Genomic DNA, 22,939 nt, shown 5'->3' on the forward strand with positions numbered 1-22,939 from the left:
TGCGATATTACCAAGCCTTACACTTTTTAAGTTTTCAGCAGTATATATCATTGGAAGTGAATTACAATACGCTGTCTGTTTTTACTAAGAACTCTTTTAAGTAAAACAAAGTTGGGAGGGGATTTAAGGACCTCAAAAGAGTAAATCTTACATATAGATTAACCTGTCTAACTTATATAATGCGCTGGCTTCATTAGTCTTTATCTAATACTGTTATGAAAATGCAACCTAAAGCAGCAATAGTAAGCAGTAAGCACAGGACAGTTGAATTTAGGGATAGTCGTGGATGAAATTTTTTGAGACTGGTAATATAGATAGTCATGAATGAAATAGTAGTACCATAAAGAGGTTCAGCTACCACATAATGTCAAGTTTGAAACAGAACAGAAGGGAATTCAAAACATCCTTATTTGATAAATCCTCAAAAAACCTTTTCTTCACAGGATAAGATTTTTGTACCTGTATCAAAAGTCAAAACCATATTTTCCATCTTTCATGTTGATTGTAGCACAATACTGCCTGCTTTAGTGAAGCTACCTTAGATAAACTAAAAAGATAAGCATATAAATAGCAAGCGCTTAATGATGAAGCCAAATTGAAGGAGTTCGAAAAGTTTATTTACTGCAGCAACCCAAAGTGACAGGAATTACAGAGGTTCAACATGAGGGTACATAATACAAACATCAGTCATCACCATATCCAAAGTTCACCATAATATAGAAGCTTGATCCAACATAAACCTTGAAAACAGACAAGATTATTTTTACATAAGCTAAGATCTCAATGACAACAAATCAGCTCTGCTAGTAAAATTAGCCTTCTGCAAGCTTCACAACAGTAACAGGACACGTAGCATTATTCACCACAAAGTTGCTGACACTGCCCATAATAGCCCTGTAAAGATAAAAAGGAGGAAAAACTGTATGTTAGAATCCCCTTTATTTCAAGCAGAGTGTAGTGACTAATGCCAATTGCTAAATGATTATGAGATTTTTTGCTGAAATTCTACTCGAGTAATATCTGTAGACAGGTTCCAAGTTTACTCATGCCATGTCAATACATTTGGCTAGCGTTTGGCCATAGATTCCCAAATGTTTTTCGAAAAACTTGATTTGAGTGAAGTGTTTCAAGTTTTGAAAATGTGTTTGGTCATAGCATTTCAAAAACATATTTCATTTTTTGTTTTGGAAAACATGAAACATTACTTATACCCATAAGTTCTAAAAACTATCAAGAATACCCAACCATACAAAACATACATACTTGTTAATCCCAAATTATGCAGAATATGATATTTTAATAACTGCTAGTAACACACTTACTAGCTACTACAATTCAAATTACAATATAAAGATCCATTTTTATCTTCGCAACGGATTTCTACAGTTGGAGAGCAATTTTCCCTAGGGCATCTTCTTCTACAGTTTGGGTACAGCTTAGCTCGTTCACTTTGTGGAAGAGACTGCCTTAATTCTGGAAACATGATAAATACGACTTTAATGGAGGAACATGATAGATAGAATTAGAGCCCGTTTGGATTGGCTTATAAGTTGGCTTTAGGTTTTCAGCTTTTGAGTGTTTGGGTGGCTGTTTAAAGTCATTTTGTGCTTAAAATAAGCTCAAAAAATAATTGGACCCATTTAACTTAGTTTATCTAAAGTCATAATAAGCTGAAAACAGATAAGCCAAAAAAAATAAGTTGGACTACCCCAACTTATTTTTTTTCATAAGCCGCAAACAAACTTTAAGCTATAAGCCAATCCAAACGGGCTCTTAGTTGGGTCATAAATAGATGGGTTTTTTAAAAAAATACAAAAGTTCGGGGTAGTTTTTAAAAGTTTTGAAAAGGCCAAAACATAGATCTTGGCCCAAAAACAGGTTTGAGCCAGAATTTGTGATTAGAAGATTTATTTTCAAAATCTGTCAAAATTTTATGGCCAAACAAAGATTTGAAAACAATCTTCAAAATATGCCCCCAAAATATATGGCCAAACGGGAGCTTGGAATCTGGTAGCAAAAACTTATTGGCATCTTTGTCAAGAAATAACTGCAGCCAAAGCTCAGTTCTCCACAATAGTTGCAAAAGAAAAAGCAGTTTTTGCTTAGTACACAACATGATATTCAGTCACACAAGGAAATATAGAAAAGATCTAACCTCTTGATCTTTCCAAGCCCTCTGTTCCCTATGACCAGACAGCTCAACGGAGTTTTTTCAACTGCTTCACATAACTTCTCTCGAGCATCTCCCCAGAAAATTTTCATGACTACTAGAATCTGCTAACAAAAGAAAAAATTGTAAGATAACTTAATCTAGGTATGTTTCCTGAGAAACACCGGATCTCATAAAAGAAGAGAAAATATCACCTCCTCCTGCCTAGCAGCAAGGGTTATCATTTGCAATGTTTCGGGGTCGGGGCTAACCCCATACTTTTTCATTGTGTGGGCATCACATAACTCGTCTAAAGGAATGAAAGCTGCAAAAGAAAAAAAAGAAGACCTCAAAAGATGTATCAGAAGATAGAATCTCGCATTCATATCACATATTACCAGTAACAAGCCCAAGGCGATATCCTTTCACTACTACGATTCTTAGTAAGCTACTATAATTATAGCACCTAGACACGTCAAGAAAAGATATTCGTAAGTAAAAGATAGGTGCAAGTATGAACTAGATGAATCTGCATATGCAACGCTCTACCCAGTAAAAGATTAAACACTTTGAAGGTGTTTATTATAAGTAACTGTTGAGACTTCACAGCTGTATGTACTACCCTAATGCAATCTAGTTTCCTATCCCCTCTAACGGCCAATACTAAATTCCCAAAATAAATATTGTAACGTATCTGTATGACACGGATGGGATTCTATATGAAACTCAAAAAACATGAGCTGCATCTTCAATCCTGATGATGACACTCTGAACGTATATAAAAAATCTGTAATGAAAAAGAAAAACTCTCCATACATAGACATGTGATTTAAGCCTATTCCAGTAACCAGAGTTCCCATGTCTATGACATCTAACCAACAAGCAAATAAAGCAGAAATTTTTCAAGGTACGTCAACAAAGATGAACCTTATCTGATCTTCTGCAGCACTATGAACTAGTATTGCGGCCAAAGCTACAAAAAGCTGACACTAGAACCGATAAGAATATAGTAGGACAGACATAATTACATAAAAGCTCCAAGTTTTTCACCAGCACACCATTGCTGTCAGAAACTAAAGGAATCTAGCTATCAAACTCTTCAGTGAAACATAAATTCCTTCAATATATAGAGACAAAAGAAAGCAGAATGTCTTGCAAGTTGCTACACCACCAGTATTTGCAGCAAAGATTGTAATCTACAGTGTTTCATTTAGTTATATCACCTTGATACCCAAGAGAAAAATGGCTAACATGACCTACATATCAATCAATTCGACTGTGAATCCTCTTATCCAATCAGATGATTCATACTACTGCAACCATCCTTCTCACCTGAGTTCCTTTGTCTAAGTGCAAGAACGGGTATTTTTTGCAAAGCTCACACAGAATAAGTTTATATGACCAACATATAAGCTTATAAAATCAGTGAAATGCCATCCAAACGAACTCCATGATCCATATTTTATATCACAAAAACACAAAGACTAAGGGTGTGTTTGGTATGAAGGAATATGTTTTTGTTAGTTTTTAGCAATGAAATTAGGGAAATATGCAAGGTTTTTGGGATTAACGCATCAGGCTTTGAACATGAAATCCTTGGCATGGTCCTGAGAATGGATCTAAAGAGACAAGAGCTAATTCAGAAACAGAAATCAGACATAACAGCAGATAAAAAGGGGAAGAAAAAGCAGATATTGGAATTAGAAAGACTGAAATGGGGTATGAACTCTGATGGGAAAAGGTCAGGATAAAGGGACAGGTTCCACAAGAGCAACTCCGGATGAAGATCAAAATACTAAGCTGGAATACAAGGGGTCTCAATGAGACGGGGAAGAGAACCACAATAAAGTCGCTCATTAAAAAGTGGAGAGCAGCTATAGTCTGTCTTCTGGAAACAAAAATAGAGGAATGGACTCCAAACTGGATCAGGCAGATATGGGGGAAAGATGGGTGGAATCGGCTCAACTAAATGTTATTGGTAGAAGTGGGGGTGTTATAGTGATGTGGGACAAAAGACAGTGGAACATCAGGGAAATTCACAAGGGTTCTTACACTATTTCTTGTACGTTGGAAAGCACTCAAGAAGAATTTAGATGGTGCTTTACAGGAGTCCATGGTCCACATTCTAAACCTGAAAGAGAATGACTATGGCATGAATTGGCTGCAGTGAGGGGCTTGTGCAATGAGCAGTGGGTCCCAGGTGGGGATTTCAATGTGTGCCGGTGTGAGACACAATTGCACAAGAAGGTCAAGAGCCATGAACACCTTCAGTGACATCATAGACTTACCACTTCAAGGAGCTAATTTCAATTGGTTCAGAGTTGAGGAGTCTCCACAGGCTTCAAGAATAAATAGATTCCTAATCTCTCCGGAATGGAATGAAAGTTTCAAAGCAATAAATCAATATGCTCTACCAAGAGTTGTGTCAGACCACAGACCATTGCTGCTGGAATGTGGAGAGTGGGAGTCAAACACTTCTTATTTCAAATTGGAGAACATGTGGCTAAAAACACAAGGATTTACTGATATGGTGCAAGGATGGTGGCAAAGCTATAGCATTGGAGGCAGCCCAGATTTTGTCTTAACGCAAAAATTAAGATGCTTGAAGAAGGACATCACTAGCTGGAATAGGGAGACCTTTGGGAAGTTGGAAGATCAAAGGAGCAGAATGTTGGAGGAATTAGCTCTTTTGGAGCAATCAACAGAGAACAGACTAATGACTAAGGCCGAAAAGGATAGGTCTTTGCATATAAAACTCAAGTTGCAGGATATGGCAAATATAGAAGAGGTCTCTTGGAGAGAAAGTCTTGATGCTTGTGGCTCAAAGAAGGGGATAAGAACACAAAATTCTTCCATAGTGTAGCTAACTCTTTCAGAAGGAGCAATCAAATTGACAAGCTGGAGATTGGGGAAGAAATTAGTGATGACAAAGATGACAATAAAGCTGAAATTTTGAGGTTTTACCAAGCTCTGTACACTGAAGAGGAACAATGGAGACCTGCAGTCAAGTTTGAAAATCTGTCCAGTATTTCCCAAGCTGAAAAAGTCTGGCTTGAAAAAGATTTTGAAGAGGAAGAGGTCAGGAAAGCAATATTTTCCTGTGCACCAGACAAAAGCCCAGGCCCGGATGGTTTCACAATGGCTTTCTACCAAAGTGCTTGGGTCTTTATCAAAGAAGACATTATGGCTGCTTTTAACCACTTCCACCAACAGTGTCACATGGTCAAGTCCAACAATGCTTCATTCATAACACTGATTCCTTCTTGAAGAACAGACAGATAACTGATGCTTCATTGATTGCCAACGAGATGCTTGATGGAAGACTAAAAAGTGGAATACCAGGGATTATGTGCAAATTGGATGTGGAGAAAGCTTTTGACAAAGTTAATTGGTCTTACTTGCTTTCAGTGTTGAAACAAATGGGGTTTGGAGATAGGTGGATAAGATGGATCAAATATAGTCATGGATAAGATGGATCAAATATAGCCTTACTACTGTTAAATACTCTGTCTTGGTGAATAGAGCCCCCGTGGACTTCTTCTCACCTCAGAAAGGAATAAGACGAGGGGATCCCCTCTCTCCTTTCTTATTCATCTTAGCTATGGAAGGTCTGAGCAATATGTTAGACAAAGGTAAACTCAACCACTGGATTGAAGGGTTCAAAGTGGAAAGTAGCCCAATTCACTCTGTAACAATCTCTCATTTGCTCTATGCAGATGATACTTTAATATTTTGTGGAGGGAGAAATTGCAGATGCAATATCTAAACTTGACTTTGATGCTTTTTGAAGTCATCTCGGGGCTTCACATCAACATGAGGAAAAGCAAGATCCATCCTGTGAATGAAGTGCAAAACTTGGCTGAATTAGCAGAAGTCATGGCATGTAACATAGGCTCCTTTCCATCAACATATCTTGGTCTTCCCTTGGGAGCAAAATTCAAAGACACCGGAGTATGGAATGGGGTGATAGAAAAGGTGGAAAAAAGGCTGGTAAATTGGAATATGCAATATTTGTCCGTGGGAGGGTGGCTGACACTAATCAATAGTTTCTTGGATAGCATTCCAACTTCTATAATGTCCCTTATTCCTATGCCTGGTGAGGTGCAAAGTAAGCTGGACAAACTTAGAAGGACCTTTCTGTGGAAAGGTAACAGTGAAGAGCACAAATTTCACCTTGTGAAATGGGAAAAGGTTATCCTACTAAAGGATCAGGGTGGGTTGGGAATAAGAGATCTAAACAAACACAACAAGAGCCGACTGATGAAATGATGGTGAAGGTATGGCCAGGAGACACCTCGCCTCAGGAAAGAAGTGGTCAACGCGAAGTATGGGAAACTTGACAACTGGTGCACCAAGAAAAATACAGCCCCTCATGGTGTTGCTCCCTGGAAGTACATTAATAATATGAAGGATGACTTCTTCCAGGAAGTGTCCTTTAGGATTGGAAATGGCACGTCTGTAAAGTTTTGGAAAGATAAGTGGTTGCTTAATATTCCCCTGAAAGACTCTCATCCTAGACTCTTCCTAATAGAAATAGAACCAGACTCCACAGTTGCAAGCAACAGGGATGGAAACTTTTGGGATATCGGTTTTAGAAGAAATTTGCAGGACTGGGAACTGGGTGAGATCTTTGACCTGTTTAAATCTTTGGAAGGTTTTCCAGTGAATTCACAAACACCAGATAGCCTGAAATGGGGAGAATCAAGCAAAGGGGTGTTCTCAGTGAAGGCGAGTTATAATAAGATGAATACTATCAATGTTTTGACTGATCCTTGGCCTTGGAAATTGATATGGAAGACAAAATTACCGACCAAAGTCAAGTGTTTTACTTGGACAGCCCTCAAAATGCCATACTAACTCTGGATAATTTAAAAAAGAGGAAGATCCATTTGGTGAACAGATGCTATATGTGCCAAAAAGATTCAGAGTCAGTTAACCATCTTTTTTTTGCACTGCCCTGTTGCAGCAGATCTCTGGCACATGTTTACAGCAATTTTTGGAATCGGTTGGACAATCCCATATAGCTTAAAAGGAGCAGTTGAAATTTGAAGCTTATGGAAAGTGGACAAAACCATTAACGAGATCTGGCAAATGATACCTGCGTGTATTTTTTGGTGTTTATGGACAGAGAGGAACAGCAGATGCTTTGATGGGACTTCAACTCCTAACTGTTCTCTAAAATCAAAGTGTTTAGTTAACCTTTTTAGTTGGAGCAATCTATACCCTGTGAATTTCATTGGCTCCCTCTCAGTGGCTTAGCAGCCTTGAGTCTTTTGCTCATGTTTTTAAACTCCCAGCTCTTACTAGTTTTTTTGCAGTGTCTGGAGTTTTTAACCTTTTTTTTGTAAAGCTTTTTGCATCTGCTTGATGCTTTTGAATATAACAACTTACTTCATCAAAAAAAAAAAAAAAATTGCAATGCAATCAAAGGAATTATCTTATTTAGCTTTGTTAAGCTCTACATTTAGAGGTAATTTGCAGTAAAAATAAGATGATAACCCTAGCCTAGTATCTCTACAGAATCATATCTTCAACTAACAAATGACTAGAAGATACGAATAACTAGCTAATAAGCTTTTACTCTAGGATTTTAAGTAACTAAAACGCCCCCGAACTTGGCACGAATTGCAACTTTCGTCCCCAAACTATTACTGCACTTTAAGACACCCCTAGACTTGGCAAAATGGGTTTTAATTAATCCGAGCTCATGACCCGGGAGCGAGTGTATATCACTCGGGTCCAGCTGGATTAAAACGCTTATGTGGCCATCCACGTGTAATATATTCATGCCACATAATAAATTAGAAAAAAACCCGACCCGACCCACGTTTAATTAAACCCCCTCTCGCAAAGCGTCCATTTGAACCTCTCACCCTCAAAAACTCTCCGTCTCCCTTTGTTAGTGTTAACATGTTGAATAGGCTAACCATTACTTATAACGTATTGCTTCACAAAGTCATCATAATCATATTCAATATGCTAACCAAAATTAGATTACATTGTGAATCATCTAAATAGAACTTCACTTCAACCTAATTAGTACTACAACCATTGTTAATCATCTAAGTACAACTTCACTTCAACCTAATTAGTACTACTACTACGTAACCAAGAAAAACATAAAATTACATAGGACACTAATACATAGACAAATCTTCAATGTTTTTGACCACTCCAACTCTTTGGGATATAACTTAATTACCACAAACTCACCGTCATGGACGCAAAGTTTTATGCCGGATTGATCCCAAGCAGACTTTTAGTTGTGTTTAACTAAAAGAAGCTGGGAGTGACTTTTAGTTATGTTTAGTTATCATAACTTTGATAATTCCTTCACAAAGTTATGCTAACAAATGACTAAATTTGTTAACGAATTATCAAACTTATGCCGAATATACTTATGCCTTATGAGCCTAATATATATGTATTTGTCATTCCAAACTTTTATAGCTCTTGTCATTAACGATACTAACTATTCAACAATTTATTGTTAGGTTTTGAAGTATATATACGAGGATCCACACGAATAATCGAGAATATTGATTTGTTAATTTCTTTGGGATATAACTTAATTACCACAAATAACGCAGTTTTATGGTTACTTTAAATTTAATAGCATTCGAAAAATCTATTTCTATCGCTTGGGTTGCTTGTCTCAAGTCGAATTCATACTTATGTTAATTGTTGTTAATTTGTAAAAGATTAGACATGGAGTCGGAACAATATCATAGAAGATTAAAATGCAAGCTCGATCTTGCATACTTTCTTAGAAATGCAAGTCGAATATGCTTTGGAGAAGTTTTTAATATTTACTTTCTAGTTTAACTAAAAGTTTGATAAGTATAACTTTGATAATTCCTTCACAAAGTTATGCGGGTCCAAAGATAAAAGTATGCCCCCATCGTAAATTTGTTAACGAATTATCAAACTTATCGACGGGGGCATACTTACGCCTTATAGAGCGGCGTACTTTGCCTTGAAGCATATATATGTATTTGTCATTCCAAACTAATTATGGGTTGCATCAGTATAGCGATATGTTAATTGTTAAACACCACAGAGGCACGAACCCATTGTCATTAACGTGAGATACTAACTACTATTCGCTTAATTCGAACAATTTATTGTTAGGTTTTGAAGTATATATACGAGGGGATCCACACGAATCGCGGTATTGATTTGTTAATTTCTTTGATATAACTTAATTACCACAAACTCAACGGGACGAAAGTTTTATGGTTACTTTAAATTTAATAGCTGCATTCGAAAAATCTAGTACTCTTTATTCCGATGGGGAAAGCATCAACGGGGAAATAACAAAAGAAAATATGAAAATGGAGACATATCCTTGAATGCTTATTGTTTGGGCTCCTTCTTACCGAAAGTTAATTATTTATTAGATTAGCTCGTTGGTGGAGGAGAAATGAATCTACTCACTCCCCTATACTTCCTAAAGAACAAATGTAATGGAAGTTCGCAATGAAACGTGCTTTCACCACAAGGATAGTTGTATTTAAATTCTTTCGGTACCGTTTCTTAAAGAAGACTCTTGCCTTATCCTAATGAAATTGTGTATATAAGGCTTCAACCTAATCAATTTCTTGTTTGACACCTTAGAAGTTCCCGTGATGTAATACAAAGGACTTCGACTTCAATATGGTATTACCGAATACCGTACGAACCGAAATTTAATTTACCGAATTAAGAAAGTTCGGTATTTGGTATCTATTTTCAATTACCGAATACCGATTACCGATCCCGAACTTCAAAAATACCGAACCAATACCGAACGCCCACCCCTAATCGAGAGAGAAAATTTAACAATTAGAAAAAGAAAGGAGAACAAAAAGCTTGAAATTCAAGTTATGGTGTATTTTAATGGGAGGGGTTAAATAAGACGATGTTTAGCCGTTGGAATTGAAGGAAATGTAAAGGGAAATGTCAAAATTGAAATTTTACCGTTTTAATGTTGATGTGGATTTTGTCACGCGCCTCTTGGCGTGTGACTACACTCATATGCCATGTGGCAAAGGATTAATTAAACCCATTTTGCCAAGTCTAGGGGTGTCTTAAAGTGCAGAATAGTTTGGGGACGAAAGTTGCAATTCGTGCAAGTTCGGGGGCGTTTTAGTTACTTAAGCTAAGAATAAAGTTACTGCAGCATTCTAAAGCATAATTCTAAAAAAATTCCTAGACAACGTTTTCTTGAAAAATAAGTGGGTTTTTAATTTACTTTCTAGTGTTTGATAAGTAAGCAAAAAAAGCATATTGTCCCAAGAGCATTTACATGTAATCTAGCAAAACATTATGTGAGTAGAGTGGGTTGGGGAGTGGGGTGGGGATGGGGGTGGGGTGGAAAGGAGACAATTCGTGTGGAATGCCATTTGTAAAACTTGTTTTCCCTAGTTCCATTAACTAAGTCATTTTTCTCATTTTTAAGGAACTTATTTTCCAAGATCAAATGTTTTCCGGGCAAGAACCCTGAGATCCCACGTTCAAATCTCATGGATTTCTTTCTATATGTCCTAGCCTTAGTGGACAGAGTGGTGGGAGGTGTTAGATATCCTAGTAATTAATTATTTATTTAAAGAAAAGGAAAAGTTTTCTAAAATACTTTGACCAACCAAATATGGGAAAATTGAATACCAAACACACCCTAAGATCAAGATGAATCAATTTTATTTTTGGGGTAGGATTAGATAAATGTAGACATGCATGAAAAAGATGCAACAATCAAAAACTAAAAAGAAATGAATACATACGAGAACCAGTGGTCTCCCAGAGCTGCATCTCGCCTTCTTCATAATGGCCTTCAGGTTGAACAGTAACAAGAATAAGGTGATCTCCTTTACGAATAATGTTATCAATTGCCCATTTCAGAGCTTTCTTGCTGCATGCTGAGAAATCCACTGCTACCCCAACAAGTCTACCTCCTTCCATCCCTCTATTAATTATCTTAGCTTTCTTTCTTGGTTGATCTGTTATAAGAGTGAAGAGCTTTGAACAACAATACAATAATAGGAAGGGAAAAGCAATTGGGACACGACTGTTCAAGATAGAAAAGTGGTGAAGTAGTGCGATGTTGATTTGTCGGATGGCATATTTGTTACCACATGTAAAAGCCACAATGTTGTTGTGGGCCCCGCTTTTCTGGCTGATGATATTTTCTTGTCTCCTTCTTTCTTTTCACTAGATAAATATTGATATTTACAAGTGGACATCTGCTCATCAGAGTCTACAAATAGGAAAAGTTAATTTGGCTAGCGTTTGGTCATAAATTTTTCAAAAAATAAGCTGATTAATCTGATATGAGTGAAGTAATTCATAATTTAAAAATGTGATAGGTCATAATTTTTAAAAAAGTATTTCAATTTAAAAAAAAATGAAACATGACTTATTCATCAAAGTTCTAGAACTAATTAGAGGTGTGCAAATTTAAATTTAAGCGATAAAATGAAATGAAATAATATTATTGATTTATTGATATTGAGTTTTTGGGGTTATATACTCATCAATGATTTAGCACAAATAGGAAGATTCAATTTGGCGTTGCCTGAGATTGAACATTAATTTTTCAAATTTATCATTCTAAATCTTGAACTGCTCAATGCCATAAATTAACAAGTTCAAGTTTGGTCACTTTACAGGCAAGGTATATCACTCAAACCCAATGTATGAGCAAAGAGTCCAAATTGAATTGGGAAGTTGAATATACACATGTTGTTGTCTTGTAATTAGATATTTAAATCTAAAATATGTAATTTGATTATTTGAAGGTGAAGAATAATACAAATTAAGTGATTAAATTCTTCAAATATTTTGGTCGGACGTAATTAAAATAGACATTAAAATATGTAATTTGATTATTTGAAGGTGAAGAATAATAAATGATTAAATTCTTCAAATATTTTGGTCGGACGTAATTAAAATAGACGCGTAATAGATCGTAACCAGAATATATGTATTCCAGAATAAGAAATTAGAAAGATAATTAGTTTATAGTAACACATGTTAACAGCTTGACTTTGACATTTCAAAAAAGAAGAAAAAGGAAAAGGAAAAAATCTAATTGATACAGATATTTTATCCTCAATTTTCATTTCAAAAGCTTAAAGTGTTGACAGCAATGGCACAGTGACAATTTTGTTAATTTGACTCAAATTCCGTAGTTATGTTTGAAAATTCACTTAATCTGTAAATAATTTATTTAGAATCTATAAACAAGTTTTTAAGAATTTAAAGCTCATAGATTTAAAGTATTAGTCTTACCTCTATTGACAAGCGATGTTTTGTTGTACTTCAAAGGAGTTTTGCGATGATTCATGCATTTGATAGGTCTTACAAATTAACTTTTCAAGAAAATTTTATTGAATAAGCATGATATTTTAAGGAGATTTTAAGAGTTAAAAGTAGAATGTATATAAGTAAAGATTGGTAGTTCTCCGAGGTCACGAGACTGAGTTTTTCACTTTTTATCTAAAGCAAAACGTTTGATTTAATCTGCATATCAAATTTGTCAAGAAAACGAAAATCCAGTATTCCAACTTTAACTTTATATCAATGACCCTTAGGACTTAGTGACTTGGAGGAAGAGGTGTCAATGGTATTGTTCGGCCGATTATTTTATAAAACTCATATTGATACTAATTTTCAGTTATTTTGTTTTATATAACTAAAATTAAATTTTTTGAAACCGTCCCATCATATTGGTTTCTCTCAATATCGGCATGATTAGGTTAATTTACAATGTCTTTTTAAAACGTCACATAAGAGTTACAAGTTGAATTTTTTTATTTTATTTTATTTGTTTAGTGGAGGAATATTTTATTAATTAGGTAAAAAAAAAAAAAAGGTTCCAAAACCAGCAAAGTGCCGACCAAATGAAAAGCAACAAACATCAGTAAAAAGATTAGGAAAGTAGAAAGCCTAGCGTTTTTTTTTCAATTTCAATCCACTGGAGCTGACCGGAATCGGACTTCACCATAGCTCAGATGCAAGCTTCTCTGCTTTGGACGCACTTCTTTGCACCTCAAGCTCTCACCAGGTGCCGTGGATCCATCGCCATGGAGTTGATTCTCTGAGGAAAGCCAGATCTTGATCTATGAGGTAAAGTTTTCTTCTAAAAGCTTCAATCGACCTAAAAACCGTCACTGATGTTATCTGATAGAGGACTAGCATTAAAGTTGTAGAGGACTATCTATATAGTTGAAATTCATAGCACAATGTGATACTCTTAGCTAAGTCGCTTTTGCGCATGTGTGGTTCTCTTGATTGTCGGACAAAAGCTTCTAATTCTCGACCCTTAATCCTCATAGCAGATCTATACACCAGTACAAATGCCACTATATTGGTGATATGTCAAGAGCTACCCAACCTGCACATCCTGGAAAAGATATGAATATTTATGATATACTTTCTCCTTTGTTTCTCATCTATTGTTAATACTTCAATGGGATGAGCCATAAGCTAATACCACCATTAGAAGTCTTTCACAATATTTGAGAAACAAATTCAAACTAGTATATCAGAGTATTCAGTGTTCATAGCATTCCTAATTCTAAGATTAGGAATTTGGTGCTTGTTAAGGTTCAGTAATCTCCTCCCTGCGCTAGCCAGTTCTGAAAAATTATAGAATCTAGATGTACCTGCAAAAACAAAAGCTAGGTTAGTTAAAAAATCAATCACATGTTTCCTTCCCTGAATACATGTTGTATTATCACATTGTTGTTCTCCATTAGACTCTTTATTATGTCCACTAATGTGATAATACACCATGGGGACTCCCACCTTCCTTCAACTATGTTCTTCATCATCATGGAATATGTCTCCATTATCAAAGGATGCATATCATTCTCTACACAGTACAGAAGTCCTTCAAACACTCCTCTTGCTTCTGCCACCACATTAGTAGTATGCCCAATATTTTGACATTGGGCATAACTAAGTCTCCATTCCAATCCCTCACACAAAAGCCATAAGAGCTAGGATCAGGATTCCCTCTAGATGCTCCATCAGAGTTGCACTTATACCATCTCTCCCATGGGATTTTCCAGCAAACAGTCTTTGTCAATAATATAGGCTTATAATCTTCCAAAAAGGAAATTAATTCAGGCCATAAGAATGGAATGTTCTTCAACCATGGATATGTATACTTTGCCAGATAGTATAGATTGATATTAACCTCGTGAATCACCCTTTTGAAACTAACTCTTCCACCAACACGATATTATGCATACTTCCATAGGACTTTTGCAAAAACTCCCTAATTATTTTCACTGTCTAAAAGGTGATGAATCAATGGAACATGAAAGACGATAAGAATAGAAACCTGTCTCACCATTTTATATTAATATAAAACAAAGTTTAACTAAGACAAAAGAAATCTAGATCAGACGAGTGAAAAGAAGTTAATCCAGATGGGACTTAAAAACTACTAAGATTAGGTAGCCAATAAGAGATACTTAAATCATACGAGAGGAAAGATCTAATACATTTTAATTTGCTACTCAAGATCGTTGAATTACCTTGTAGCTTACTGCTCTAGATGCTAATATTATTAATGGAAAAGGCTCAAATATGCCATCGAACCATTGAAAATGGCTCATTCATGCCACTCGTCAATAGTTTGGCTCATTTATGCCATCGAACTATCGAAAATGGCTCATTTATGCCACTCATCAATCGTTTGGCTCATTTAAGTCACCGTGGTTACCAAAATGACTCATCCAAGTCATTTTTCATTAACGCCGATTTTACAATACCAGATATAACACATGGCCTCCAACTAGATTATGATTGTGGGTGGGTCGGGTGTATGGGTCGGATTTTTTATTAATTTGGGATTTAAAATTGGGCTGGTTTAATTAAACGACGTAGACCTCTAATTGGAGGCCACGTGTCATAATTCGTATTATAAAAATAGGCGTTAATGAAAAATGGCATGAATGAGTGATTGATTTTGGTAATGGCGATGGCATAAATGAGCCAAACTATTTATGAGTGGCATAAATGAGCCATTGTTGATGGTTCGATGGTACAAATGAGCCAAACTATTGGTAAGTCGCATAAATGAGCCATTTCCGATAGGTTGATGGCATATTTGAGCCTTTTCCGTATTATTAATTTAGTTTCAATAGGAGTAGTACAATAAGTTTCGAAGTTGGACTTTGGCTATTAATTATTTGTTGGTTTCTAGTTGTTTCCATCACCCTAGGCTAAGGCGAAAAATATAATGTTTTATTATTTTTAATTTTAATATATAAAAGATATTTTACACATATATTTATCTGATATGGTTCGGTATATTTCAGTTTATTTTTATAACATGAGAAGTCTATCTAATAATTAGGTATAATTATAAATTTATGTAGAAATTTACGATTTTATTATAAGAAACCTAATAATCGATTCGATATGATACGATTCGATTGATTAAGTCAGTTTTTTTAACCCATTGACGCCCCTACTTGTATGTGTGTCATTCCACTTTTTCTTAAGATACCATTTAAAAAGTAACTTTTTTGTAACGAAAGGCGACTTAAGTTAGTAACAAGAAATCAGTATTTTAAAAAGCGGAGGGCGTAAGTCGAAGGTGTTTTACATAAGTTTGAACAAGGCATAAGTTCTGGGGCATGGGACCTAGTCCCATGGATCATTAAATCACGGTAATTTTTATATATTAGAGAAAAATAATATAATAATAAAAAATATCGAAAAACCTTAAAATTATAAAATTTAAATAAAGTTTGAGATGATACTAGGAGTTCTAACAAACAATACATAAACGTATAAATATTTTACACGTGTATGCAAGGACATTTTGAAAAAACTTATATGGAGATTAGTCGTGTGCTACTGATCATCTTGTCCGAAATATTTATGGGCACGAAGCCGACAAGATAGTGTTTTTTGTGTGCGCGTGTCTAAGCTCCAAGAAAGTAGTGAACCGAGGCCCAAGTCATCATTCCATCATCTGCATACTCATTCTAGCGAACCATACTTTGATACCATTCGTTGGGTTAAGTCAACACAAAAATATTCATAGTGTGATATTGACCGCTTTGTACCACGTCCGCACGGTCTTAACATGATTTGATATTGTCCGGAATATTTATGGACACCGAAGCCCACAAGCTAGTTTCTTCTTGTGTGTGCATCTCTAAGCTCCGAGGAAGCAGTGAACCGAGCCCTACATTATCAGCTTACTCATCCTGGCGAACTATAGGCTCTGATACTAGTCCTTGAGCTAAGTCAGCCCAAAATTATTCTTAACATGGTGTGCTATTGACTGCTTTGTACCAAGTCCGCGCGATTTTTCTTGAACGACATCACGTCATTTAAGAGTATCAATACTCCTTATATGTAACTTTCTTTTCTTTTCAGAGCATAGTTTTATCTTGAGATTTACTATGTGTTCTTTATATTGTTCAAGTATTAATGGTCACTAAAGCCCACAAAGCTAGTTTCTTCCTGTGTACGCGATTACATGAGAACTAAATCCCATGACATCACTCCGATATCGACATACTCATCTTACTGAACCATAAGCTCTGATACTAGTTTTTGGGCTAAGTCAGCTCAAAAATACTCATAACATGATACGATATTATTTGCTTTAGCTAAGCTCACACAATTTCTCCTAAAGGTCTTATAACATTTAAGAGTATCTCTAGACTTATATGCAGCTTCCTTTTCCTTTTAGCTACCATTATGAGATTTTATCCGCATGCACATTTGATGATGTCGACATCATGCCCCACCACATTCTAATAAAAGAGACTAAGTGGCCACTGCAAATATATTCGGCTAAAATAGTCTGAAGTTGAATCCCACATAGAGCATATGCTTGGTTGTATTTAACTAATTAATAATACTAAGATAATAGCTTCAATATTTCTCCAGCAGGGTTGGGCTTATTGTCCGAAATAAATAAATAAAATGAAAGAATTGGTAGTGAAAAACCAGATTCTTTTTTTCATCAATTGTAGTATCTATGTGCCAGGTTTTTGAGATTACAATCCTATGAATTATAAAAGATGTGAACCCAAATATAATCCAAAATCCTTGTTTTTTAAGACATTTTAAATCCAAGCATCACTCTTTCAGCTAACTTTGTTTATCCTTTAGGCAGGATATGGATTAGAAATCTCACCTCAATGATCATGTACAAAGTTTGGGATGCCCAACTCAAATTGTAACTTTTTGCACATTAATGATCAATTGAGACTATTTAAATAAATTTTAAAAATAAAAAATCCAAACATAAGGGTATGGGCATTGAGGGCATGTTAAGTACTCCTCTGGAGACTCTCAGTAGCTCAGTTGGTTGGCTACCTAAACTTTCACACCTTGTTGTAAGAGTTCGATTTACCACCTTATAATCCCCCTACAATTACCCCCAATTTTGAAAGGAAAAAAAAAGTACACCTCTGACCAACTGGTTTTGAAATTGTTAATTCAAGGGCAATTTGCGGTGTCCTGATCTTGTATCAGTTTGTCACGACCCAAATTCGGGTTCGTGCGGGCACCTACTTATTCCCACCTAGTAGGCGAACCCTTCCCTTACCAACTAACACATTAAATAATGAAATTAAATAAATTCATCAATAAACCATTCATCTTCATAAATGTGAAAATGTAAACAAGACTTTACAACGTTTTTCCCAAAATCTGGTCTAGACTAGTACAAGAGCTTCTAAGACATGACTAGAGATTGAGTGAAGCACAGTAAAATAATTAAATGGGACAACCCTAATGGAGTGAGATAACAGAGCCTTCAAGATAGTCCTGACCAACCCGCGGGTTAGGATTCCACGAACTCAACTTGAAACAGATCTACACCCCAAAAAGGTGTAGCAAGTGCAGTATCAGTACAACACTCGTACTAGTAAGTATCATAGGCCGACAATGATTAGGAAACCATAAAAGCAATAAATAACAATGGATAAGTATGGTAGGTAGCAAGATAGACAATAAGCAATTCAACAAATGACAAAGGGGAAAGAGAACTCCACCATCACCTATTCACGAGAAGCAACCAACTAGGTCAACCCTAACACCGTTCCGGTCCACCTATACCCACTCGAAAGCAACTACCCAAACTAACCATGGTAGGACAAGTTCCAACACAATCGGGACCACGCCAAGAGTAATCCTTGCCCGCCATCTAGCTCACGCCGCCATTACCTCAACCTACGCTCCCGTAATCCAACATTAGTCGACTACTAGCATTGAGGCCTAAGATACACAGCTCAAGCTCCCCAAGGCGTGCCACTAGAGCTTCTAGAACAACTCTAACTGTACCGCCACACCCAATCAATCAATTACACTAAGTCAGGATACAATTAAGGTCACACTTCCTACACCACCCCATAGTACAAACCTAAGTCGAATTCCCAAGTCTGGTCTATCTTTCCAGAACAACTAATAAGCCAGAGAAATCGCCCAAAACCAATTACAATCCAATATATACAAACAATAATTGTTACCAACATCCCACCTCTGATCCCTCAAAAGTTCAAAACACAGTCTCAAGAACCACCATCAAGTACACATATCACCCAAGGATCAACTAACAAGTCCAAAAACAATTCCGTAAGCAAGTATGAGATGAATGCAATGCAAATGCAATGATACACACACTCTTTGGATAGAATATTTCGTCGCCTGGAGAGCCATGACCCATGGGGGACCGCTAAGTCCATGTATCTGCTGCAGAACACACAGCCCGATCCAATAGTCAGTGTTGCAGAACGTGCAACCCGATCTCAGTCAGTGTTGCAGTACGTGCAACCCGATCCAAGTAAGTGTTGCGGTGCGCAACCCGATCCAAAAGTATGTATGAATGAGTGAATGCGTAATAACAATGACATCATTGATAATGAATGAATGCTCGTGCCACGCATGGACCCATATCGCAACAATAACAACACATAACAAACATCAAATCCTAACTTTCCTCTCTAACCAACTAGCTTTCCATAATGCATAGAATCCTCCAAATCCTAAAGTAATCGCCAAACATGAATTCTAGAGTACTAACAGGCCACAAGCCCGAACATATAAGTCACAATACCACATAGAACACAACAAGGTGACAAGCCACAATCAACAGCACCAATCCTAAGAATTCATCCCAACTTCATACCCGAAGGGATACATGATGTCTCCAACAATCCCTAATTCAACCACCATCCTAAGTATAAACACCAATCTAGAATAACCATCTTAACCTCTTGTCTGAAGACCTATGCATGTTTACTCCATCATTTCTATCGCACATATATGAAGTACTAATCGGAGTCTACACAAGTAAACCGTAACCTCCCTCTGGGTCAAACAGGTGCCATGAACATCTCGTTGATCTTCAACCTCGCATTTTCGAACTATGACCCGCAACGGAGGGCCTTGGAATGTCAAGGAAACCTGAAAGAACAAGAGTCAATAATCTAGGAATTTCGTTCAAATTTCGAGTTTGCAAAGAAAAGATTAGAATTTATTCTCAACAAGATTTTCTAGCTTTTCATGAGCTAATAATCTGGGTTTTATTTCTAAATAAGTCACCTAAGTCATAAAATATATTCTTCCCTTCATAAAATTCTAATTCTGAGAATAAAGTCGAAACCCATTTACAAAATAGAGGAAAACTCAGAAGTTAGAGGTGGGTCAATCCTTCTAATTTAAGAACTAAAAGATTCTCCCAAGAATGTCCAGATTTTAGCTTAGAGATTCTATTTTATCATCTTAGACTTGAATAGTAAAGAACTTCCATTAGAGGGGTTACCTTCTCCAAGAAACCATGAGATTTGCTCTCCAAATGTCATAGGTGGCGGCTGAGATTTAGGGTTTTGAGAAAAATGAGGTCAAATTCCGAAATGGGGTTTAAATACTAGGAGAATTCTGCGTTATCCGCCGTGGCAGAATGCATGTCCGCCGCAGAGGTCACGCTACGGCTGAGCAAAAGGCCGATGTAGCGGTCCTATGCAAAAGTTGACAGGCCGCTATAGCGGTTTAGAAAGCGGTTGTGGCGGTAGCGCCATGGCTGTCCTCTAGCCGCTATGGCGTCTTATTGGGCCCCAGTGGCCCTTTACGATTTTTAATCTTTCCAATATGGTTCCGGGTTAATTTAATAGGATAATTTTTTCGCGTGACTAAGTTGCACTGATCAAAAGAACTTTTGGGACACGAAACTCGAGAAAAATCACGGTAACGCCAAATGGGTCGTTATATCAGATACCAATTAAACAACTGTTCGTCCTCGAATGGCAAGGGACGGGGAGGAATTTAACGGAATCGATTTTAACACGGAATGAGGAATGGCCAGGGTCAACATTACACCATGTACCCAACCAACGTCTTAAATCTTTTCCCATATTTAAACTGTCAGAGTCTACGAATCGAAAATGTTCGTGCACAACGCACTTTATCGGTCCCCTACGAGAGATCGAGTAAGGAAGTGTTCCAATTTAACTAGATTGTGCCTTAAGCATTTAACCAAAAGCGAATAAAATAAGATAATTAAATAAGAAATCATAGAGTACCGCCGTAGCGGTGAGAGTGTGCACTGGCGCGCACGAGCTGACACGGTCAATGGTAGCGCTATGGCGGTCAGGTATATAGAAAGATTACGCTGTGGCGGCTAGACCAACCGCCGCAAAGACACACGCTGGCGAGGCGAAGGTACCGCCGAGGTGGTTAACGGGTCAGTCAAGAGAATTAAGGCGGCCTTCCACCTTTCCCATTCCCACTTCTACTCCACTTACTCGAAAATCTTTCCCCCTTCCCCTTCCAACAATGGGGTGAGCATGGTACGATATTAGAAACTTCAGTATGGTAATTTCGATTTTCGGTTTTTAAAAATACTATACCATTACCGTACCAAATTAATTCAATATGGCTCGGTATTTTGAAGTTCGGTTTCGGTATTTTACGATACGGTAAATCGGTAACCAAAGTTTGTTCGATTTCGACTTATATATACTCATACAGTAGAGAATTATGACTTCGGCTATTTAAGAAATGTCTCAATAATATCGTGCTAACACCTTACACATGTAAAGAAAGCACAAGCAATCCCCTTCGTAAATCAATTAGACAAAAAGAGCATTTCAATCAAGTTTAATTAGTCAAAATTCCAACATCTAAACAATTAATTTTGTACTAATACTAGATTATATAGTTGTTAATATTTTAATAATAATATATATGAATTGTATATGTAACTATATACTTTGGTATGAATTGTATATGTAACTATATACTTCGGTATGATATTCGGTATTTCGGTATATTTTTTATAAATATCAAATACCGTACTGAATACCAAATTTTTTAAAAATGCATAACAAATACCATAATACCAAAACCACGGTCTAAAAAATATCGATTTCGGTATGGTAATCGGTATATACCGTACCATGCCCACCCCTACCTCCCACTTCCCCACTTACTCAAAAAACTTCAACCCCCCTGATACTAACTTACTCCACAACTACTCTCAACACCACCCAAACACAAAAGCAAGTAAATTCTCTTTGGCAAGGAGGCTCCCATTCAACATGCAATCTATTCCAAATCTTTGTTCCAAGGTACGTAATCACTCCTAAATCATGTTAGAACAAATAAATCTCTTAAATTTCTAGGCTGAAACGCTCCATTCTTGAAAAAATGAGTGTCGATTTTGTGGGGGTTAGGTCACAGGTTGGTGGTGGAAGGGGTAGAACTAAAAATTGAACTTGTGTAATGTCGCAACGATGCTGTCATTGCGCAATATCTTAGATTAAACAAATTTTTGGGACCGTAGCCATGAAAATACGAAGTGGGTTTTCTTGGTTTTTGGGATTTTTGATAGTTGAAGATTTTGGGGTTGTTTGTTGTTAGAAATCGTTCTCGGTGGTGTTTAGATGACTTACAGCATGTATAAGACTCGATCTATGAGCAATAGGTGGATTTTGGGTCGAAAACTTGAAGAAAATTTTCGATTTTTTTGGGAGGGAGGGGGGAGGGTTGTTGTGGGAAGACGAACCACTGGGACGGTTACGCCATGGCGCACCTCGGGTGCGCTGGGGTAGTTAGGAGGGAAAAGGGGACATGGCGCCATGACAGATCCTTCACCCGTTGTGGCGTGCTCGCTATAGCCCTGGGCATCGGCTATGGCGGACTTCAACTGCTATGGCGGCTCCGCTGCGGCGCTTACTGCTACCGCTGCAGCGCAGCCTGTACCAGATTTTAAATTTTAGGCAGAATCTTGCGCAAAGGAATACAGGATTATTTTTGCTAGGTTCTTTGGTTCGTATAAACAACTTGTTGATTGTTCTTGGCTAGTTTGTGACAAAAGTTCGTCCTTGTTGCAGGTATTCCTTTTTCAAGGCATTGATCAATTTGCTGAAGTTCCGAACAATGTTCGTTTCATGACAGAGGGAAGTTATCAGCGTTATCTGGAGCAAATGCCTAAGAGGTTATTGCCTAAGAGAGGCTTCGATATGGATAAGGTGGATGTTCGTGCTCCAAACTTTTATAACTGACTGCATGTGCTTTTTGTTTTTCTTCACTTTCTTTTGATACTTTTAATTGAACCAAATGGCATATCTTTTGTATAAGGCAAAACGTGGGCTAGTCCACGATTTACAAAAAACATTTTTGCAAAACGCGGACTGATCCATGATATACCTTATTAATTTTTTTTTTTTATAAATATTGTTTAACGAAACAGACCGAGGGGCGTTAAACTTTTTTGCAAAACATGGGGCAATCCGCGATAAACCCTTTTTGGTTTATCATGGAAATGCCAAC

At 36.8% G+C, this 22,939-nt stretch overlaps 1 protein-coding gene and 1 long non-coding RNA gene across 2 annotated transcripts; one reads left to right on the forward strand and one right to left on the reverse strand.

Annotated features, from left to right (window-relative positions):
* Window positions 1-595: 595 nt before the first annotated feature.
* On the reverse strand, window positions 596-11,203 carry LOC132034437 (universal stress protein PHOS32). The gene is made up of 4 exons (XM_059424786.1): window positions 10,912-11,203; window positions 2,365-2,474; window positions 2,156-2,274; window positions 596-894 (listed from the first exon to the last, which is right to left on the reverse strand). The coding sequence occupies exons 1-4, from the start codon at window positions 11,087-11,089 to the stop codon at window positions 813-815; spliced, it is 489 nt and encodes a 162-aa protein (XP_059280769.1). The 5' UTR covers window positions 11,090-11,203; the 3' UTR covers window positions 596-812.
* Window positions 11,204-21,581: 10,378 nt separating this feature from the next.
* On the forward strand, window positions 21,582-22,824 carry LOC132034440 (uncharacterized). The gene is made up of 2 exons (XR_009409099.1): window positions 21,582-21,735; window positions 22,501-22,824. It is a non-coding gene; the product is annotated as an uncharacterized LOC132034440 (long non-coding RNA).
* Window positions 22,825-22,939: the final 115 nt, after the last annotated feature.

This window comes from Lycium ferocissimum, chromosome 10, assembly GCF_029784015.1.
Source record: "Lycium ferocissimum isolate CSIRO_LF1 chromosome 10, AGI_CSIRO_Lferr_CH_V1, whole genome shotgun sequence".
Classification (NCBI taxonomy): Eukaryota; Viridiplantae; Streptophyta; class Magnoliopsida; order Solanales; family Solanaceae; genus Lycium; species Lycium ferocissimum.

What these genes read in the sequence shown, in the direction of transcription:
- LOC132034437 (XM_059424786.1), bottom strand. Translation starts at nt 11,089, where the DNA reads ATGGAAGGAGGTAGACTTGTTGGGGTAGCAGTGGATTTCTCAGCATGC. An exon ending in CTGGGAGACCACTGGTTCTC is followed by an intron (nt 2,475 to 10,911) that starts GTATGTATTCAT and finishes TTTCTTTTGCAG; the next exon opens with CTTTCATTCCTTTAGACGAG. An exon ending in TTGCTGCTAGGCAGGAGGAG is followed by an intron (nt 2,275 to 2,364) that starts GTGATATTTTCT and finishes TTTTGTTAGCAG; the next exon opens with ATTCTAGTAGTCATGAAAAT.